The 21167-nt window shown below is 33.5% G+C and overlaps 1 protein-coding gene across 2 annotated transcripts in view; it reads right to left on the bottom strand.

The window, feature by feature from the left end:
- Positions 1-2476: 2476 nt before the first annotated feature.
- Positions 2477-21167, bottom strand: part of LOC141848631 (uncharacterized) — a 37916-nt gene continuing 19225 nt past the window's right edge. For both annotated transcript variants that reach the window (XM_074736677.1, XM_074736678.1), the window contains 15 exons: positions 19275-19322; positions 19057-19197; positions 17992-18138; positions 17835-17897; positions 17622-17729; positions 17034-17117; positions 16917-16964; positions 16216-16290; positions 8744-8839; positions 8585-8665; positions 8434-8505; positions 7862-7906; positions 7702-7785; positions 2892-2995; positions 2477-2797 (listed from right to left, as the gene is read on the bottom strand). In XM_074736677.1, coding sequence (XP_074592778.1) covers positions 2647-2797; positions 2892-2995; positions 7702-7785; positions 7862-7906; positions 8434-8505; positions 8585-8665; positions 8744-8839; positions 16216-16290; positions 16917-16964; positions 17034-17117; positions 17622-17729; positions 17835-17897; positions 17992-18138; positions 19057-19197; positions 19275-19322 — 1347 coding nt within the window. In that variant the 3' untranslated portion in view covers positions 2477-2646. The remainder of the gene's footprint in view (positions 2798-2891; positions 2996-7701; positions 7786-7861; positions 7907-8433; positions 8506-8584; positions 8666-8743; positions 8840-16215; positions 16291-16916; positions 16965-17033; positions 17118-17621; positions 17730-17834; positions 17898-17991; positions 18139-19056; positions 19198-19274; positions 19323-21167) is intronic.

Raw genomic sequence — 21167 nt, 5'->3', positions numbered from 1 at the left:
ATACCGCTAGAGGAGTCACACGAGTGGGGCTCTCACTTATTTGTGATATCATTCATGATCGTCAAGAAGTACGAGGTTTGTTCTTCATTATGTCATTTTGTTTAAAACTATATGTACCACGAAGATCCATGTTATTTAGATAAACATATTCCGTTGCGCTTCTGATCCAACAAAACACACATCTACTAAGCATCTAATTCTCGTTGCCCTGAACATTTAGTTCTCGTTGACTTGCATAAATTACTTCTGCTGCCTAATATTTAGTTATCACATTGACTTGTTAAGATTTTTCATTATTTGTCCGGCATTCGATCTCTTTGTGACATGCTTAAGCTTTCGTTATTTGTCAAACATCTAATCTACTTTGATCTATTTGAACTTTCAATGTCAATATCTATTAGATTTTTCCACCTATCAACTCTCTTCCTTAACTTTACATTACCAACACCACTTAGGTTTCTCAAATGTTAACACTTTATTAGACTTTCAGTTATCAAGTGTCAACTCATTTGAACATTTCCTGGTCAAAGTATCCAATTAGTCTCGACCTATTTGACTCATCCAAATACATTGCTCAAATATCAAAATATAAATCTTGGCTAATCTAACGATCAATTAATTGCACCAATAGAATCGGTGTGGATAGATATGCTTGAAGGAACCTTTAAAGCTCGCCTACACTTTCATAATTATCAAACTCTTTTAAAATGTCCATATAGTACATTTTACCAAAATTTTGCATCAAAATTTTTTAGTTTGAATTGTGAATTCGAGTGGAGAGATGTAATCCAAAGAGATTTCAGAGTTATACATGCTTTAAAAACTATCAAGCTCCTACAAATTATCCATATAATAGTTTTAACCCTAACTTACTACATTACAATTTTATTTTTACTTAAATGATGAATTGAATGGATAAATGTGTTCGAGGGAATTTTTGGAGTTCACCCATGATTTTAAAATTACCAAACTACTCCATAATTTTTTGCCAAAGCAACTATATGGTTTTTGCACATTTGATGAATTTGAATAGACAGACGTGTTTGGAGACTCACTCATAATTTTAGAATTGCTAAAACTCCTTTGAAATGCATATGCAGCAATTTTGGGGAAAAATGATAGTTTTTTTAGCCAAATGATAAATATAAATGTGTTTTAAGGAGCCTTTGAAGTTTGCCACAAAACTCCTGCAAATGCTCACGTGAGTGTTTTTTTTTTTTTTTTTTTTGCTCAATGATAGTAGATAGATTTGTTTTTTAAAAAATGGGAGTCCATCTGAGTTTTTAGGATTTTTTTTTTAAGTTCAACTGAGTAGATAGATGCAAGGATCTTTTGAAAGATCACCCATGAAAAATGACGAAAAACAAAGAATCGATTAGATTTTAAAAAATAAAATATATATTTAAAAAAATCAATAACAAATAAATTGAAATACTCTAAAATTAAAAATAGATGTTTTTAAAAATAATTTAAAATTAAAAGTGAATATTTTTTAAAAGTTGAATAAAATTAAAATTAAAATATAAAAAATTAGGGTCTCAACAAATTGAGACCCTAGATATAGGCTTTAATTATTTATGTCTTGAATCGACACTGATAATTTTCAAACTATCAAACTTATTACAAATAATTTGTGAAAATTTTAACAAGATACAATTTGTACATGCATACCGAATTGCTAAACACAACTGATGAACTAAAATCATATACCCAGCAATTAAAAGATCCATGAGAATCAAATGTAAAGAAGATAACTTACAAAGTTTTTTTTTTAAATACACTTTATATCAATTTAAGTTAAAAATTACAATTCTCTTTAAATAGTAATCAATTTGAATTATAAAACTACAATTTTTCATATTATAGGTTTGGCTAACTTACAGCTAAGTTACAATTCTTACACAATGTGTTGCATGAGTACTCATCCACGTCTGGTGCCCTTCAAAAGAATCTATGATTATCCTATGAAATTTAACCAATATAAAATTATATACCAACTTTAATCAAAATTATCATATATTTAAACAACAGAATTAATAACATATAAAATTTCCGAATAGTTTTGGATGATAGATATACTGATTGGGCAATGATTTAAACAAATTTTGTGGCACAAATTCAACAAAAATTAAGAGAAAAGGGCACCTTTGATGATGTAATAAAAAAGAAAAACCACAAGACAATGTTCATAACCAAGATCCTTTCTTTAACTACCTCCAGTATATTACACAATTGTAGCAAAAAATAAAATCCACCTTTCCAACGGCCCCACATAATTGATTTCACGATCCTCTATGAGGAGATGAATCGGAAAGTTATAGTTAACCACTACACAAGAATCATGCAGAAAACACAAAATACCACTCCGCTCTCTGCATTTACTCATTTCATTTAATACAAATTGCAATCCTTGAACCAAAATTTTGTCTACGAAAGCAGCAGCCAGCTGAAATAAGTACAGGATGTACACTAGGACTAGAAAACAAAACCTAATTTTTTTTTTGCTTTAATTCAGCAAAATTCTTTTTCTAGTCTCCGCCTTGCAGCCTGATTAGCCAGTAGTCAGTAGAAAGTGGATGATGAAGAAGCAGACGTTTACAAAAGAGATTCTTTTGCCTATCTTTTACTCAGTTGTAAAATACATAACTACACTGAGCTAATAGCAGTCGATTCTTGGGTTACTTCTGTTGCAGCATCTGCATTGGAGCTACCAGCGTCTGCAGCCTGACTCTGGCTGGTCTGTGCTTGGCTAGAAGCTTGTGCATCTTGTACGAGCCCTAAGACTACCAGCGTTGACCTAAGACACCAAGTGCAACCTCTGGCATTTAACATTATTGAAAAAGGCTCTGACTACTTGTGCATAAAAAAGGCAAAGCAAAACAAATATTGACCTGGGCAAAGTTGAGCGTATGTTTGGCTGGTTAGCATGCTCAACCAATGGAGGCTTCAGAACAGGATTCTTTTTCAATGCATTTTCAAGCTGCGCAGCTGGCAACTGCACCACCAAAAAACATGCAGTTAATCAATGTACAGCAGTTTCAGAGATGCAATGCATTTATAAACGATGATGGTGCTATAGTCTAGATAATGGGATCAGCAACACTGGTGGCAACTCGGCATTCAACAACTAAGGATAAACTTTGTGAATTTTAATCAGTAAACTACCAAAATATAAGTAAGGAAGATTGGCGTAGTGGATAACTATTGAATCTATTGATTTGAGCATGAACACCGAAAGCAATCTTCTATAACCTGTTGATTCGAAAAATACCAAGGATAGACAACCAAACTCGTTGTTTGGGAAGAAACGGCCCTGCCGTAAATTCTTATTAATCAAAAACTATTTCAAAACAACTTAACATACACTTAAATAGACTCATAACCTAATTAACAAAAGACGAAAATACCCCTAAATCCTAACTCGGCAAAATTAATAAAAAAACTAAAATTGCTTCTATTATTTCCGCATCATTCTCCCCGGGTTAAAAAGAAATCATCCTCGAGTTCTTCTGCAACTCATCTTCAAGTTCAATATAGTGTCAAATGGTAGCCCAGGAAGAAGATCATCTGACATCAATTCGGTAAAATCTACTAGCAACTGTTGAATTTTAAGAATCCTCGTCAATCCAATGATATCCTTTTTGTGCTTCCTCTTGATCCAACTTGTAAGCCAGTCCCACTCACTTTGACATGGTGCAAGAAGGTCTAAACGATGATGGCATAATATTCTGATATTTCCAACTGCAAGAACTCAAAAGGATATGATGTGAATCCATAAAAAAGGTTGTAGCATCAGCAATAGGGAAAAGTCTTTCTTTTAAAGCTTTATTAACATAAAAAATGAACAACTCCATCCACCATATGAAACACATAATCCGTCTTTTGTTCAAGCACATAGGCAACATCAAGTTTAGCATCATTTTCCATATTATCATCTTCCTCTGATTCAATCTTGGCTACCAAAAGCATTATGAATAGAATATTTAGGTGAAGTTGGTCTGATGATATGTTCGCTTCTTTTGTTTGGGACTGCAGGCATAGATTGTTTATTACCTTCAAAAATGGTTTGAAGATGAGACAACCCTGCAGGAATCGGATATCCCTTTTCGTCCTCTTCCACCAAGAATGATTTATTTGTCAACGACCGTTGCTCCTCCAACGCCTCATCTTCGTTATAAATTGGATCATCGACTATTTCGATTTTGTCGTCCATATCTTCCTTATAAATAAAAATTCTTTCTTCTTCATCAAAAACATTCTCTTCCTCCTCCAAATTTATCCGATAATTGTTTTGCATTGGACTGAGCTTCCTCTATTTTAGTTTCCCAAAAATGTTCATCCTCTCTGTTACCTGATCCACAAACAGATTACACCGTCCGTCGATCATCTCTCAAAACTGTTGCTCCATATCATGATCAAAAGCATAGTCAACACGATGTGATCTCCTTGACGACATAATTCCACAAGATCTACTTGGTTCTAATATCAACTGACGTAGCAGATAACTATTGAATCCGTTGATTCGCGCACGAATATCGGAAGCAATCTTCTACGACCTGTTGATTCAAAAAATACCAAGAGATAGGCAACCAAACTCGACGTTTGGGAAGAGACTGCGAAGCCACAAATTCTTATTGATCAAAAACTGTTTCAAAACAACTTAACATACGCTTAAAGAGACCCACAACCTAATTAACAAAAGACGAAAATACCCCTAAACTCTAACTCAGCAAAATTAATAAAAAGACTAAAATTGTTTCTATTATTTCTGCATCAAAGCTTCAAGTAGCAAAGAAATATGTCATGGCAAGAAATAAGACCACTAAATTAGTACCAATTTCACATGATGATGTTTTAAATAATTGATGAGAATCGCATGAAGAGATATAAATTCAATGTAGGTTCATGCAGCAAAGAATAATATTATATCGCACTGAATGATTAAGCACACTTCTAGAGGTTTTTCAGGTTGCCTATGCTGTAAAGATCCACAAATCTACCAACACTCAATAGTATCCTTTAACTTTCACAGACTTGAAATTTGGTTGTCCTATAGGATGTCATGGTTTCCAAAGTATCTCCTGAGTCCTTTTCAAGTACTTCATTTCATAAATCAACCCCTGTAGGTCATGTAGAACCCATAGACAACTTACAAGACTTGCGAGTTCAAAGGCAAGTAGAAAATGAATCTCGCCATCTAAGCAAGAAAAGTATTCAGTAATTATAAGAATAATAGAAAATCATTGTCAAATGATTTCAAATTGCCTAATGTGTTGTGGCTATTTAAAGACATCTTTAGCGATAGCTTGTGTTTTACTTGGAGTGATAGAAAATAGTAGGAAAATAGAAGGATAGGAGGGAATAATGACTTCCCTTGCTTTTTCTGGGACAGCCCATGAGGGAAGAAACTAATTTTACCATTTTACACTTACCTACTTCTCAACTATATAAAAGAAAATCCTTGGCCAAAGTGGACAAGATCAGAAAATCAGCTTTTCTAAATCAATCAAACTAGCATTGAACTGATCGATATACTAGATACTTAAAAATCAGATGATTGAAGTTCCTCAATATATCAAGTCAGTGATAGTCTTGGCAGTTGACACATAATCATCCAGTGTCAACAATTAACAAATGGCTAGCCAAAATTATTTTGTACAAAATTTGAACCACTGAGAAATCAACTCAGATTTAATATGTGGTATATTTTCTGAAAAATCAAAATTAAAATTACTCCTGGAAGAACTAACTTACATTAGCTGAAAATTTTGCATTTTTTTCTGGACAAAATTTAATTGGAGATTGTTCCAAGTCCTAGAGTAGAATTCAATCTCATGGATAGTGATCCATATTGATATGCATCTCAGCATGTCCTGATTGCATCTGATGCATTGTGATAATTAATTCTCCACTTGATCGTTTGGAAAGATCAAAGTTTAGATTATTTTCTGTACAATCTTTTGGAAAGGTTACAAAATAAGAAATATTATTAAGTTTAGATAGGAGTCTATCCTAATTCCTAACTTAAGTGTGAGAGGGATTGAAGTACAAATAAGGTACTGCTATCTGATTGGTCTCCTTAGCTTCCCAAGCGCACCAACCTACCTTGCGCCCAGTATGCACAACACTCTCTGACATGCACAAGAAATAGCATTTGCAAGCCATTGCCACCTACATACAGTTATCCACCAAACATAGAAACAGTTGCATGTAGCAAATGAAGTGCAGACCCACAGTATATAAAAGGAGTATGCCTCTTGCTACTGCACTTTGCTAATCTGCAACAATGCCACACACTTTCTGCATGCAACACACTAAGTAAGAAAGGTCGGTCTGCCTTCTCTGCATTTATTGTTCCTGCTTCACGCCCCTTTTTTTTTATAAGAATTCACCAGTATGATGAAGCTCAACATGGTAGCTAATCCTCCATGTGCGCCAACCTCAAAGAGAATGAACCGAGAGAAGCTCAAATAGAAAAATACGAAAATGATACTTAGCATAAAAAATTCAACATGAATGGAGCATGACACTCACAACTGCATGCACTGCATGCAGTGGGATCCACTGTCAATGTGAGTGTCATGCTCCATTCATGTTGGGATTTTTCATGATCATTTCTCAGAAAAATATGTACTTCTAACGTGAATATGTTCCCATGCAATGGCCAAAATTCTTAATGGTACCATGTTAAAACAATCTATTATTCCTGAATACTCGGGCCAAAGAATTTCCAACTGCTACCTTATTTTATTCATTAGATAGCAAACCATATCTCTCATAATGGTCTAGTTCTTAAATTATAGTCCCCTGTATCATAGTATAATCTAAGTCTGTATTGTAAATTTTAATCTGCCATGACTGTTGCCTTCAGTGTGGTAGCCCAGTTGTATGTGGAGTGCACAAGTGACAACTGAAGAGTGCTAACCCTTGTCCTGTTGGTGTAGCAGTCCATGACAGTTGGTATCAGAGCCAAGTTGATTCGGCTTGGAGCTTGGTCCTGCTCAAAGTTCAGAATACAGAGCTGGATGGCTAGTGTTTCAGAGATGGTGCAACAGTCCAAGATCACGGGCGTTGCCCGAGGGAAGAGCAAGGAGAATTCTAGGGACATACTGTTCAAGTTGATGCCTGCTTAGCCAGGGTGGAAACTACCGTTGGAAAATTGCAGAAGTATGAGGACTCAAAGAGGCGTCTCAAGGAGCTAGACTCCATGGGGAGGAGTTTAAAGAAGAGATGCAGGGTGCCCTTGATGAAGTTGCAGACCAGCCATGGTGGTGGTGCTGCGCTAGGAAATGGAGGAGCTCAAGGGAGAGCTTGCTTCCTGCAAGATAGCCATGGTAGGAGAGGCATGCTCACAATGCATCCTGCACACCATGTGCAGGTGCCTGAATCTAAGGAGTTCAAGGGCATCAGGTCTGCAAAAAATGTGGACAATTTCCTTTAAGAGTTGGACCAGAATTTCAAAAACATCAGCATCAGAGAAGATTATTTCTGCATCCATGCATCTTACTGATATAGCTTTGCTATGTCATAGGTCCAGTAATGAGACGCATGGGGTGCTGCCATGATATGTATGCATGTGTAACCATGTACGTATATGTATGTGATTGTAAGAGAAAGTCTTGCTTACTCAATTGCTTCACAAGGCATAGCACATGATTGCAATAGGTTACCGAAGTATTGTAACAAATGGAGATTACAAACCTGTAGCAATACAGTAAAAGACTGAGGCTTCATCTGAATAGCACATTTTAGGAACCCCACCCATAACTTTGGGTACTTCCATATCTGCAGAAAATCTCAAATAACAAGAATAATACCTAACAAAAGAAATTTAATGGTTAAAAAAATATCAAAAGGATACCTGCTTGTTTATAAGGCGAGACAAGATTTCCATCACAAAATCCACCTGAAAATTTGGACAGGAAGAAAAAAAGAGCAACTAATAATTGACTATTTGGATTAATAAAATAAGCAACAGCTTGTGGATATGTGAGCACATTATTAAACAAGAACAAAAGCAATAAATCTATTGCAGAATTACTTGTACAAAGAATTGAATTCATCCTGGCCCCACACTTTAGAAAGAAAAGAAATAAAAACAACTGACAACTGAAACAGAGAAAAAATCTCATACGCCTGGTCAACCAAAAAGCCTATGAAACCTCAAAAGGAACACAATCAACTTAGTTTTTCTTGAAACTATCAAACATACAAAATAATCCTTTTTTGATGATTTTTAAATTTACCAGAAATTGTCAAAAAGAAACATCCAACCAAAACTCAAGGAACACAAACTCAATATTGTTTAACATTGCAATAAACTTCTACATTACAGCTTCTCCAACACAATAAGAAAATGTTTTCAACTTGCATTCACACAATTGTTCAAGACATTATTGAATTTAGTAAGCAGAACGAATAGACAATGCCTACCAATGATGGGAACGTAGCCACTGCTTGAATGACAGTTCTCATGAATAACATAGGTAGAGGTATTTGTTCAACCTGCGAGATTCCATGAATGCTAAGCACCATTTTCTAAGGAATAAGACCCCAAAACTGAACAGCTTAGAAAGGTACTTACTAGTTGGTTCAGTACTTTTGCCAACACCTGTTGTGTAAATATATTCTGCTGCTTAAAGCAAGCAGTGCATGCATCGGTAATCTGTATAGAACACAATACCAAATTTCTGTCCAATTAGACAACAAAATTTACCTAAATAGGAAAGGAAAAAACAGATACCTGTTTTAGAGGTATCCCATCCTTTTCAGGATCTATCAAATGAATGGCGATTAAAACTTCAGCAGGTGTCAGGCATGGACCAGTTTTTGGGGACCCCTAATTATCATTAAAAAAAAACACACTACAATAAGCCACAGTTGTTTTATTTTTTCATATCATTCTTGTTACCTTTCAAGAGAATTAATGAACAAGAAAAACTTAAATGGTACTTCAAAATTGTAAATATCTACTGATTCGTAGTGTTCAATACATCATGCTGCCATTAAACAAAAGAAAACACGGTTTCTCATTAGCCTAAATAAGTCTCATAAATGATAAATAAGAAGACTGCCATTTCCAAGTTGCTGTTTATTATATAAGCGAAGAAGGCCTGCGAGAAGACATAGTCAACATTTCCCATTTTCTGACATCTTAATATCATTATATATATGTAAATGTGATGACTAGCTATAGCAACTGCCCTATCTTCATGTATTATGTTCAAATATAGTATTGTGTCATCACTTATCAACCACTTAGTCAGAATAAATGTTTAAATATATATCACTATATCAGACGTTAATTTCTCAATTAACAAATCTTCAACGACATTGTATCAAGGTTTAAATAAAGGTTTCATGTTGGTGTCTAAATCTCTGGCCGGTGCAGTACATTTTAGTACTGTGTTCATGCTAACACTTGGCACACTTCAATGTGCTCCAAAGTGCTCTAAGAACAATACAACAACAACCACTAAATTTTATCCCACTAGGTGGAGTCGGCTATATGAATCCTTCTATGCTATTGGATTATATCGCCTACTATATCATTATATATACTTAAATAAATTTTATCTTGTCTTATTATCGCTAACCAAGCCTTTTTTGATCTTCCTCGTTTGATGTACGTATTTGTCATAGTTTTACATCACTTAACTAGAGCATTTATCGATCATCTAAGTACATATTTATATCATCTTAAATGTGTTATTCGAAAATTTTCCTTAATAGATATAACTCCATTTCTCTTTAATGCTCTATCCATCCTCGTATATTTACACATTCACCTTAGCATCCTCATCTTTGCAATTCTCATCTTCTATTTATGTGCTCGAATCATAACTCAATATTCGGTGTCATATAGCATAGCAGGTCTAACCGTCATTTTATAGAATTTCCCTTTAAGTTTTAGAAATACTTTACGATCACATAAAACATCTGACGTTCTCCTCCATTTCAACAATCACTTGTATTTTATGTAAGATATCTCTCTCAATCCCTTCATCGACTTACAAAAATGATCATAAATACTTAAAACTTTCAAATCCAAACAACTCTCCATCTCCTATCTTAACAATTGTCTCATTACGTCTAATATTACTAAAATTAAATTTCATATATTCTGTCTTTATTCTATTAAGCTTAAAACCTTTCACTTCTAGTGTTTCCCGCTAATATTCTAGTTTAGCATTTATTTCTTCATGTGTCTCATCTACCAAAACAATATCATCTGCAAACAACATGCATTATGATACTGTGTCTTGAAAGTGTCCAGTCAGTTTGTCCATGATTAATTTAAAAAATATGAACTTAGAGTTGATCCTTGATATAACTCTATCTTTATTGAAAATGCTTCAGTTAATCCAACTAAAGTCTTCACTCTGGTTGTTACATCCTCATATATATCTTTGATTAATTCAATATATGCTACGCTAGCACCTCTCTTTTCTAAAATTCTCCATATAATTACTTTTGAGACTCTATCATAAACTTTTTCTAAATCAATGAATATCATGTGTAGATCTTACTTTTACTCCCGATACTTTTTAATTAATTGCCTGAGAAGATGTATAACTTCTATTGTCGACCTTTCAGGCATGAACTCAAATTGATTTTCGATTACTGTGATCTTTTTTCTTAATCTTTTTTCTATTACTCTTTCCCAAAATTTCATAGTATAACTTATTGGTTTAATACCCCTATAGTCTGTACAATTTTATACGTCTCATTTATTCTTATATAAGGAAACTAGAGTACTTATCCTCCATTGATCAGACTTTTTCGTTTTCAATATCATGTTAAATAATTTTGAAAGTCATTCAATACCTTTTCCCTTAGGCCCTTCCATACCTCTATCGAAATATCATCTGATCCAATGACTTTTTCATTTTGCATCCCATTTAAAACTTGTTCTACTTTTGAAGTTTGAATTTTATAATAAAAATTTAAATTTCTATATTCATTTGACCTACTTAAAATTACCTACGTTACATTGATCACCTAAACCTTCATTAAAATGTTGATGAAAATACCTCTTCTATCGCTCTTTTATTTCTCCATTATTTACCAGCACCCTATTGCATTCATTTTTAATACAGTTTATTTGGATAAGATCTTTTGTCTTCTTCTTTGACACTTTAGCTATTCTATAAATATCTCTTTCCCCTTCTTTTGTATCTAATATTCGATATAATCGTTCAAAAATTTCATTCTTAGCTTCACTCACTGCTTTCTTAGCTATTGTATATTTTTAAAAAAATTTCTTGTTCTTACAAATATATAATTCCTTATAGGCTATTCATTTTTCCTTCACTTTTTCTTCTACTTTCTCATTCCACCATCAAGATTCCCTGGTGGTGTCTGTCCCTTTGACTCGCCGAAGTGTTATTATTTGCAACTTTGATATCATCTTATCCCATGTAGTATTAGAGTCATCGAATATTTCACCTAATGTTTGTACTCCTACATTCTCCGTAAATATGTTTTGCTTTCCATTTTTTAATTTTCGCTACTTAATTTTAAGAATCGTGTATATTTTTCTTTTATTGATATTATATTTTAGACATATATCCAACACTACTAACCTATGTTGGGTAGTTAAGCTTTCTCCAGAGATGACGTTGCAATCTTTACAAATCTTTCTATCCCTCTTCCTAATCATAAGAAAGTCAATTTGCGATTTATTATTCCCACTTTTGAACATGACCAAATATTCTTCTCTTTTTTTAAAAAAATGTATTAGTTAATATAAGGTCATATGTTATTGCAAAATCCAATATAATTTTCTTTTCATTTTTTTGTTCCAAACTCATAACCTCCATGCACCCTCTCATATTCCTCATTTCTCACTCCGACATGCTCATTTAGATTGTCTCCTATTAAAATCATTTCATTTGACAGAATATTTTGTAATATTTCATCTAGATCGTCCAGAAACATTGATTTGGTATCTTCATCTAATCCTATTTAAAGTGCATATATGTTAATTATATTCATAGTTTCTCTCTCCACTACTACCTTGAAAACTATAATTCTATCCTCTTTTCTAACTACTTCTACAACTTCATCCTTTAACGAACTATTTACAATAATATCCACTTTATTTCTTGTTTTACTCTTTCCTGTGTACTATAATTTAAAATCTGAGTTCTCTATCATCTTTGCCTTCTCGTCTACCTATTTTATCTCTTGTACGCACAACATATTAATTCTTCGCATAATCATCATATCTGCATCTCGATTGCTTTACCAGTGAGGGTTCCTATGTTCCAAATCTTGGGCTATTAGTTTTTCTATAATATTTGTTCTTATCCAACCTATGGTATGAAAACTCTTACCTATTTAACACTACATTCAAATTCTCATGGAGATGTAACGCTCCTTGTCGATACATTACAGTCGGACCTTGCAATGTGAAATCTTACATATTTATCACTACACCCGAATTCTAAAGATGTAGCGGTTTTTGTCGAGACATTACAGTTGGACTCTGCAATGTGTTCTTTCCGGAGAAGGATCTAGTATTAGCACAATAATTTAATGAATCCATTCATTGAACTTTACCTTAGTTTAACATTGGTTGGCAACCTAACACAACCCTCCTCCTTTATTTGGGCTTGGGACCCACCATGACGGGGTTAATTCATCATGGGCGGAGTTTGTTCCCAGAACAACCCAAATGAATTTTTAATTCTATAATCTCCTCCAATATAACCTATTGCTGATGTGAATTGAAAATTTTAACAAGCATATTGACTATTGATTAATATCAAAGTAAGTGTCTTGCATCATATGAGAGAATTGATTTTTGTAGTAATTTACTCAATAACCTCATATTTTCAAGGCTCATATTAAATATTGCTCCCAATATCTAAGGTAGCACAATAAAACTAAAACAAGTATAGGTACATGCAATTTGAAATGTCATTCCATACTAGAGTTTTGATCCCCAATCAAATGAGTTATGTTGATCATGTTAATCAAGTCAAACATACCAAGGTGTCTGGTTCAGCATTAATCAATAGGAGGAACCGAGGGAATAAAAAGAAGAAAGGAGGAGAAACCTTACAGAAGAAGTCACAGATGACTTCTAGCTCGTAGAAGCATCAAAGATTCCTTATAGAATCCTCTTGCAAAACCCTAGCTCATGGTACATCTCACCAACAACCGCCAACACACAGAAGCCTCACAAGGTCCTTTGACAGAACCCTAGCTTGAAAACTTGAAAAGACTAAGTGCGTGTGCTCAAATAAGCCTCACAAGTCTACAATCTCCGGTATCGTTTGTTTCTACAAGTTTCACATGTTTATTAATAGGCAGAAAGATAAATTTAACTAAATCACAAGTACAAGATTATTTAACTCTAGCTTCACTTGTTTTTGTTATTTATTGGTGCTTCAATTGGTGCACCTCTTCACAAGTGACTAAAATACATTCCCCTCACAAGCGAAGCTCCTGCAACATTGCTCTCCACCTATCACTCCCATGTTTGTTGCATCCAACCGCTGCAACCCAAAGCATCGAGGCACTACTAGCATTGGAATTGCTTCCTTCATGCTCCGCCGACTACACACCTCTACAAGCCCTTCACTATGTTTCGTAGCCTCTAGTGACACCTCTCTTAAAACCCAAGACTCTTAATCAAACCTCAATATTTCACTGAAGAAACAAGATTATTAAGAAACCACAACACAAGACAAACCAAAATTTTTAAAACACCAAGTGATCCATTCCTTGAGACCTAAGGACCTTCAAGCAAACTCAGGTACTTAATCCAAAAGAGCCTCTTAATAGATAGCTAAACTTCAAAATGCGTCATACAATGAATGATACGCTCATTTTAGACCTCGCCAAGATTTGTTTATAACAGTATTCTATGGCATGTGTCCATTTATAGTAACTTCTCATTTAAAGTTGCTCAAAACATTGATTTAGTTCATTTGCATAGTTATAGCAAGCAAATCGAGAGTCCTATCTGGAAGAAAGAGACATGTCGACATTAGAAGGGTTGAGTTAGTAATGATTACTAGACTCTGACAATAATATAGGGTATATCTATGCATTCACTAGCCTCAGAAATCTCATAATGAGTCCCCCAAAAGGCATTTAAGCTTCACTATTTTTCTTTGGAGAAAAAATTGATCATAATGCCTGCTTATTTAGCTAACTACTCTATTTAAACATTAGCTCAATTTTCAAATTGGAGAATAAGCTATACTACTAAAAGACATTCAAGTCTATGCCTTTTATGTTGACTTTACAAAAAGCCACAATGAGTTTTTCCATCTCTAGATCAATCACAACATTTTCTCACAATGAGTGTTTCCAGCTCTAGATCAATCACAGCATTTACTTATCAGAATGGGAGACTGAAAAGAAAAAACAAAATCCAAACCAAATTTATCGACAACAAGATGAAAGAAAGAAGAAACAACTATTTCTTACTAATTGGAAATGGTGTTCAAAGAAAAGGATGATAATTAAATTGATTTCTTGAGAAACTAAACAAAGTTAAAGATCCACCAACTCTCCTTAGAAAGGACGTCCAAGAAAAAAATATTGACGAAATCTATATTACTAGTTATGCTTGAAAACAACTGAAGAAAGATGCACACAAGTCATATGGAGTCAACAAGTTCTCTTTAGTTAGGAAGAATTATGCAATTAGGGTTAGAAGGTAAATTGCTTTGGAATTTAAAGTTATTTTAAATTTTATAAGTAGTTTCAAATTTTGTTATTTTTTTAAGGAAGTTTGTTAAACCTTTTTAGAACCGGAACATAAATTTATTTGGATGAAACTAGGGTTGTAAATGAACAAAACATTAGAGAGCAAACTTGATATTCAGTTTGATAAAAGTTTATTTATGTTTATTTAATATACACAAGATCAAAAATGAACAAGTTTGACCAACTCATTAAATTAAATGAACAATCTTTGTTCAGCTCATTAATGTTTATGAACAAAGATTGTGACCTAAGTGAATAATGTTCATGAACAATGTCGATTCATTATATAAACAAAGTTTGCAAATCATATTCATCATCAAATCCCTTATCAAACTTGCAAATAAATAAAAAAGCTCTCAAAATAAACAAACAAGCTTGTAATATAAAACTCACTAACCACCTAAATATGCTTAAAAATATAAAAGTTTCAACCAATCAAACAAACTCAAATTGGCTTGAGCCAAGCTTGAACCAAGCTCAAGCTCATAAAGAAGAAACAAGCCAAACTTGAATAATTTTTCAACGACTTAGTTCATTTTAGGCTTGGCTTGGCTCGGTTACCTTATCAAACAAGTTTGAACAACACAAAGCTGGCTCATTTACAGCCCTAGAAGAAACCTCTCTTTTGTTTCTCAAACCATTAATCCACTTATTCAAACATGAAACTAAATAAAAATGCTAAGGGTGTAAACAATGTCTCTTTGTAAACAAAATTCCCAATAGAAAATTATAAAATGTATATTATGTGAATAAATTGTGGACGGTTACATAGATACATGTGCTTCAGGCTATCATCACAATTTAACAAAAGCGGAGGTGGGCAAGTCATGCAAGTTGACACCATATATGACACCTTGTATTTAACACAATCTACTAAGTTTGATATTAGAAGTTCTCTAAAATAAATGATAACCAGAACCATATAAAGCTTGTTATAATAAAAATATCTTGGTCATGTAATACACCATTCTAAACCTAGAGAATGTAGAAAACATTAACAGTTTTTTGTTCCTTTCTCCTTTTACTACTAACCTTTAGCATTTTCTCATCATCATCACTTCCCTTCCCTTTCATTCTTTTTCCCTGTTCCTTTTTCTTTTCCCCTTTCCCATGGGTATCTATGCATATTGAATGATTTAAGGGAAAGAAAATAAAATAAAACAACAATTTTATGCCTAGATCAGTTGATGTTAAATTGATAGCAAACTTCTCAGTTAACATCAATTCTGATCTTCAATGGTCAATCTAGATGGGAATCAACTATGTTGAAAGCTACTATGATGTGGACCTGGCATCGGTTACACAAGTACTTTATTTTTACTAATTGATGATCAACCATCAAATGACCAAAATGTAAAATAACTATACATTACTAAGAAAAGAAGATATAGTGTGCTGGGGACTGAATAAAATCATAAATTATGGTGATACAATAATATGATGCCTTGTGAAGATGGGTAGATAAAGTAATACCATAAGAAAATCTACCTTAAGCACACGACTGAGGGCATCTTCAAATTTCTCACGGGGAAGATTGACAAGCTGGGGAAAAGTTGGAAGGATCTAGAAGATAAACAAAAAAAAAAGCAATATGAGACCTCTACTAAATTGATTAAGAAATCAAAAGGTGAGTCAATTATTAAAAGTTTCAGGATTTAGCTTAAAAACCTGTAGGGAGTAAAATTAACAAAATACGTAAGTTTGTGCTGAAAATTAGCCACGAGTAAATAATCATTAACATCATAGTAAGTGCAAATTTCTCAGGCGAGGGGGGGGGGGGGGGGGGGACTGACAAGATGGGGAAAAGTTGGTGAAAAAAAACAACAAAAGACCTCCAGTAAATTAATAAAAAAAATGCAAGCCAATTATTAAAAGCATTGGGATATAGTTTTAAAAACCTGTTGGAAGTAAAATTAACAAAATAAATATTTTTGTACTGAAAATTAGCCATGACTAAACAATTATTAACAAGTAGCAGCAAAGCATAATAGGGGAGGGATGAGATTGACTTGCTTAATGCATCAGTAGTCCAAAACCAAGATATGGCATGCATATAAGATTCCATCCAAGAACAGTTAACTTGCCATTTGTGTGATTAGCATAACCATACTACTACTCAATACTATATAGCATGCTATTGTGAGTTATTGCAGGTGCTATTGTTGACAAAAAGGAGTTGGATATAGAACCTCATCTTTCAATAGAAATGGCAATACTGGAATCAGTATCTCTACATCCTGAAACCAACATAAATAATTGTTAGTAAAGCAAAAGGAGTTTTTAATACATTACATGTTATACTATACCTTAGTTCTTGAGTGATATAACTTCTTAACAGAAGATACCACTTCTTGTGAGGGGACTATCCCATCTGTTAATGTATGTAAGACCTGTACCAACACCAATGATAATGCACTCAATTAAACATTCAGCCAGTAAACTAGCATGTATTGCAACCATCTTGCCTTTCTTAAACCATATACTTGCAAAACCTGATGAACTGTCATACAATATAAATCATATTCAAGTTTTATCCAAAATTTCTTAACTCCAGGAACCACAATAACTGAAGAAAAAAATGTAAAAAAAGGATTGGTTTTTGAAATCAGTTAAAACCAAAGGAGCTGTCCTAATGATTGAAACCAATCCACGTGTCTAAGAAAAAAATAATATAAACAAAGAAAACTGAATACATCACTAGACTGATTCCATATAGAATCTATGCACATGGCATGGAAATGTCAACATATATGAAGAATTAATGCTTCATAAAGTAACCAAATATGGCATTGGGTCACAGATTCAATTTAGAGCAACGAACATGATGGTTCTGCCTATCTCTCATGCAAAGGAGGTTAAGGGACTGTAGGCAGAATATATCTTAATGTTAAAACCTGCATAAGAAGATTTTCGCTTCCAACTGGTGGATCTGAGATTATTCTGAGTAGCTCCGAAGAAGACCCAATAGTACGAACCAAGATGGGAATCTGAAGCCGAACTGCCTGTATGACACAACATAAACCATTTGCTAAAAGCATTAGAACTTGGTGAAGAAGAAAGCATACAAGTACAAGGCAATGAACAAGGAAAATATAACTGCAGCCCACCTCTTTTGCGGCCTTTGATATGCTTTTGTATATTACAAAAATTTCACGAAGAAGAGAATGCTTCTGTAAAAGAACAGTTAGAAATATATGATAATTGAATATATAAGAAAAGAAGCTAAGAACAAGTAATACAAGGAAAAGAAAATATGTATCAAACCTTAGTACAAAGTGCAAAATAAAGTGACATGCAGCGTTGTGCCTCCATTGTCAGAGAGGACATTACACTTTGATCTAGTTGGGTACTAGACATTACTCCATTGTCAGATTTAGGCCCCTCATTAGATTGATTTCTGATGCCAGCATCCTATATGAAATTAACAAAAGAAAAGATATGACAGTTTATATTAAGATAGTTACAAGAAAATATTATTTTGTTTAGAAAACAACCACACAAGATATCAAATAAAGTAATACTGAAAAAATCAATTTTAAGGAATTGAAGAGCTGACATTATCTCATGACAAATTTGGTGTATCAAAGATAATCATTCAAGGATGTCCAACTTGAAAAACACAAGGAATAATAAAAGGATTCTGTAATTTAAATATTACACGATCAAATGCAGAACAAGTAGTTAAATGAAGAAAAAACAAATGCAACATTATAGCAACTATAAGAAAACATCTATATTGGCAAGGGTTATAAATCAGGTAGCAAAGACAACATAACTAACTATTAAGACGTATGACTAGGCAAGCCTGTGCCAGTGCCACACCCTAAACACTTTTAGTAGGTGAGGACATGCAATTCTGCGAAGGGGCAAGTGTTAACCTGTGTTTCGAAACTGAGATCTGATGAAAAGTTGGGAGACTTATTCAAAAAATAATATAATTGCAGTACACCACATATTAACCAATACTCAAGCATACAGTAACTATATGAAGAATACCTTGATACCATATCTAAAAGCAATATAATTCTCAACCTTTGTGATATGAACCAGAACCAAAGAGCCTAAGTAATTCCACAAACAGTCCTCATTCTACTTTTATCAAATCAAAGGGACACTGATATAAACTCAAGCAAAATATAGCAATATAAAGAACATCTTAGAACCACAACTAACAACAATATAATTCTCAACTTCTTTGAGGTATGAACCGAAGAGCCTAAGTAATTCCACAAACAATCCTCATCCTACTTTTACCAAATCAAATGCACTGGTATACTACTTATTAAGCGAACCAAATCTTGAGAAAACAAAAACTTTTCTAAATTAAACCTCTTGCAGCTCAGAAGATAATTCTTCAGCCTCCATGTGCACCATAACAGGAACATCCTCAATAACTGAATGAAGTTTTTCACGGGCAAAGTCTTCAATTTTCAGAGAAATGCTTGGCATAGAAAATAGTTTATTTGCAACCTGAAATATCAAGAAACCAATGTTAGATGAAAGTAGTTTTGCAAAGTACAAATTTTGCAATTAAAACCCAAAATTACCAAGCGTGTCGCTTTCATCCGCACTTCTTCTGCAGGATGCACTGCACTCTATGGAGAAGCTAGAATAAGGATAATAAACAATAATGATAAAGTAAAAAATTTCTAAACTAACATATATGAAAGAACAGACCAACATGAAAATATAGTATCTTATCCACAAGAGGGCCAATTGTCTATGTTTGCATAACCCCTACAACTTCACCAAATATATCTCCAAGAAAATTCCTGGCACATTAAGTTTTATTTTAATGTTCATTTTCTCGACTTTTCAAATAATTGAATTAAAGTTGGTGCAATTATCAATATTGAGAATCTGCTACCTATTCAAGTGTTTGTGTTAGGTAATATTCACTCAGTCAAAATGTCAAAACTCTCATCTTCAGCATTGTCATTTACAGCCATCAAGGGCATAATTGATTCAAAGATTATGTTTCCATCTCATGACAATTTGTAGTGTTTTCTTCGTCATTTGAGGGAGAACCTAAAGTGAAGACGGTGATGACAAAACGCTTTGATTCCTTGAAGAAAAATTTACTTCAACTCATTAATAGATGGATTCTTCTTGACTCAGGAGAATCACACAACTAAAAAAAAAATTTTAAAAATCAGTCCAACCATGGTTTAAAATCTCGAGCCGTATCAGAATTTCAATTTATGACAGGAAGTTTTGGTACCGTATCGTACCGTGTCGATATGGTTTCGGTATTTTTTAAATATAAAATATATTAATTAAAAATAAAAAATTTAACCTAAATATTAAAAAATTAAAAATAATAATTATATATATATATATATATAGGATATGGGCACTCCTATATGATAAATAAATAATTAATTATTATATATTTTTAAAATTAAAAAAAATAATATATATTAAATTAATGAGATAATTTTATTAATTAAGCATGTTTAGATTATCCCTATTTATAGCTAGGAGTTGATTAAAATTATTAAACACTAAGTTTAAGTTTAGGCACGTACTCACGACCCCTCGGAAGGCCGCGACGACCTCCCGCGAGGTCGAGGAGGCCATAGTGGCCAGCGATGCCAATGTCGGTTGGCAGGCAGAACGAAAAATTTCGTCCGTTTCGCCTAGCACAGTGCGAAATTTTAAACTATGAGTCCAACAAAATAAAGTGATAAACTCATTCACAAATCTCAATTTTATTATTTTTTTACTTCCCTAAAATTAGGCTAATAAATCAGCCTAGCTGATCTTAGCTGTGTTCAAGCACAAGGTTTATGTTACTGCTGCATCAAAAGTTTTTAAGAGTCCCACTGTCATTTCTAATCCCAGAAGATAGTTAATTATCATCTCTTTTTGGCATCATGTCTCTTTTTTGGTTAAGTAAATGTTATAACTTTATCAATCTCTCAAACTTCTTATCATAGTCATTGAGTAATATTGGACCTTAGCTTTGGCATTTGCTCCTCATTCATCTCACAACATTATATCTTGGACTCCACAATCCTTGACAATTTATTTTTTGTATTTTCACACGCAATAGTATATTCAAGGTGATTTAAGGTCCTTAGGTGAAAATAGTCAAGTGAAAAACCATAAAACTTAAGCATTGCATGTCGTAATAGATGACACATCGTTCTCATTCAAAGGTAGAAAATCTAGATGACAAAGCCACCCTTCAAATCCAACAATAAAGTGAGCATTTGCATCCATAGGAGAAAGTGGGAATCACTGTGTTTATGTTAGGTTTCCAAACGAAGGAAAAGCCAAGTGAGAACCATATAATCTAAGCCTTGCTAAGTTGTAATAGATAACACATCATTCTCATTCAAAGGTAGAGAATCTAGATGATGGCGCCACCCTTCAAATCCAACAATAAAGTGAGCACTTGCACCTGTAGACGATAGTGGAAATCATTGAGTTTGTTA

This window comes from Curcuma longa, chromosome 17 (genome assembly GCF_044706935.1).
Source record: "Curcuma longa cultivar G26 ecotype Majalengka, Jawa Barat chromosome 17, ITB_CL_G26_1.1, whole genome shotgun sequence".
Taxonomy (NCBI): domain Eukaryota; kingdom Viridiplantae; phylum Streptophyta; class Magnoliopsida; order Zingiberales; family Zingiberaceae; genus Curcuma; species Curcuma longa.
This window is presented reverse-complemented; position numbering and strand designations above follow the sequence as displayed.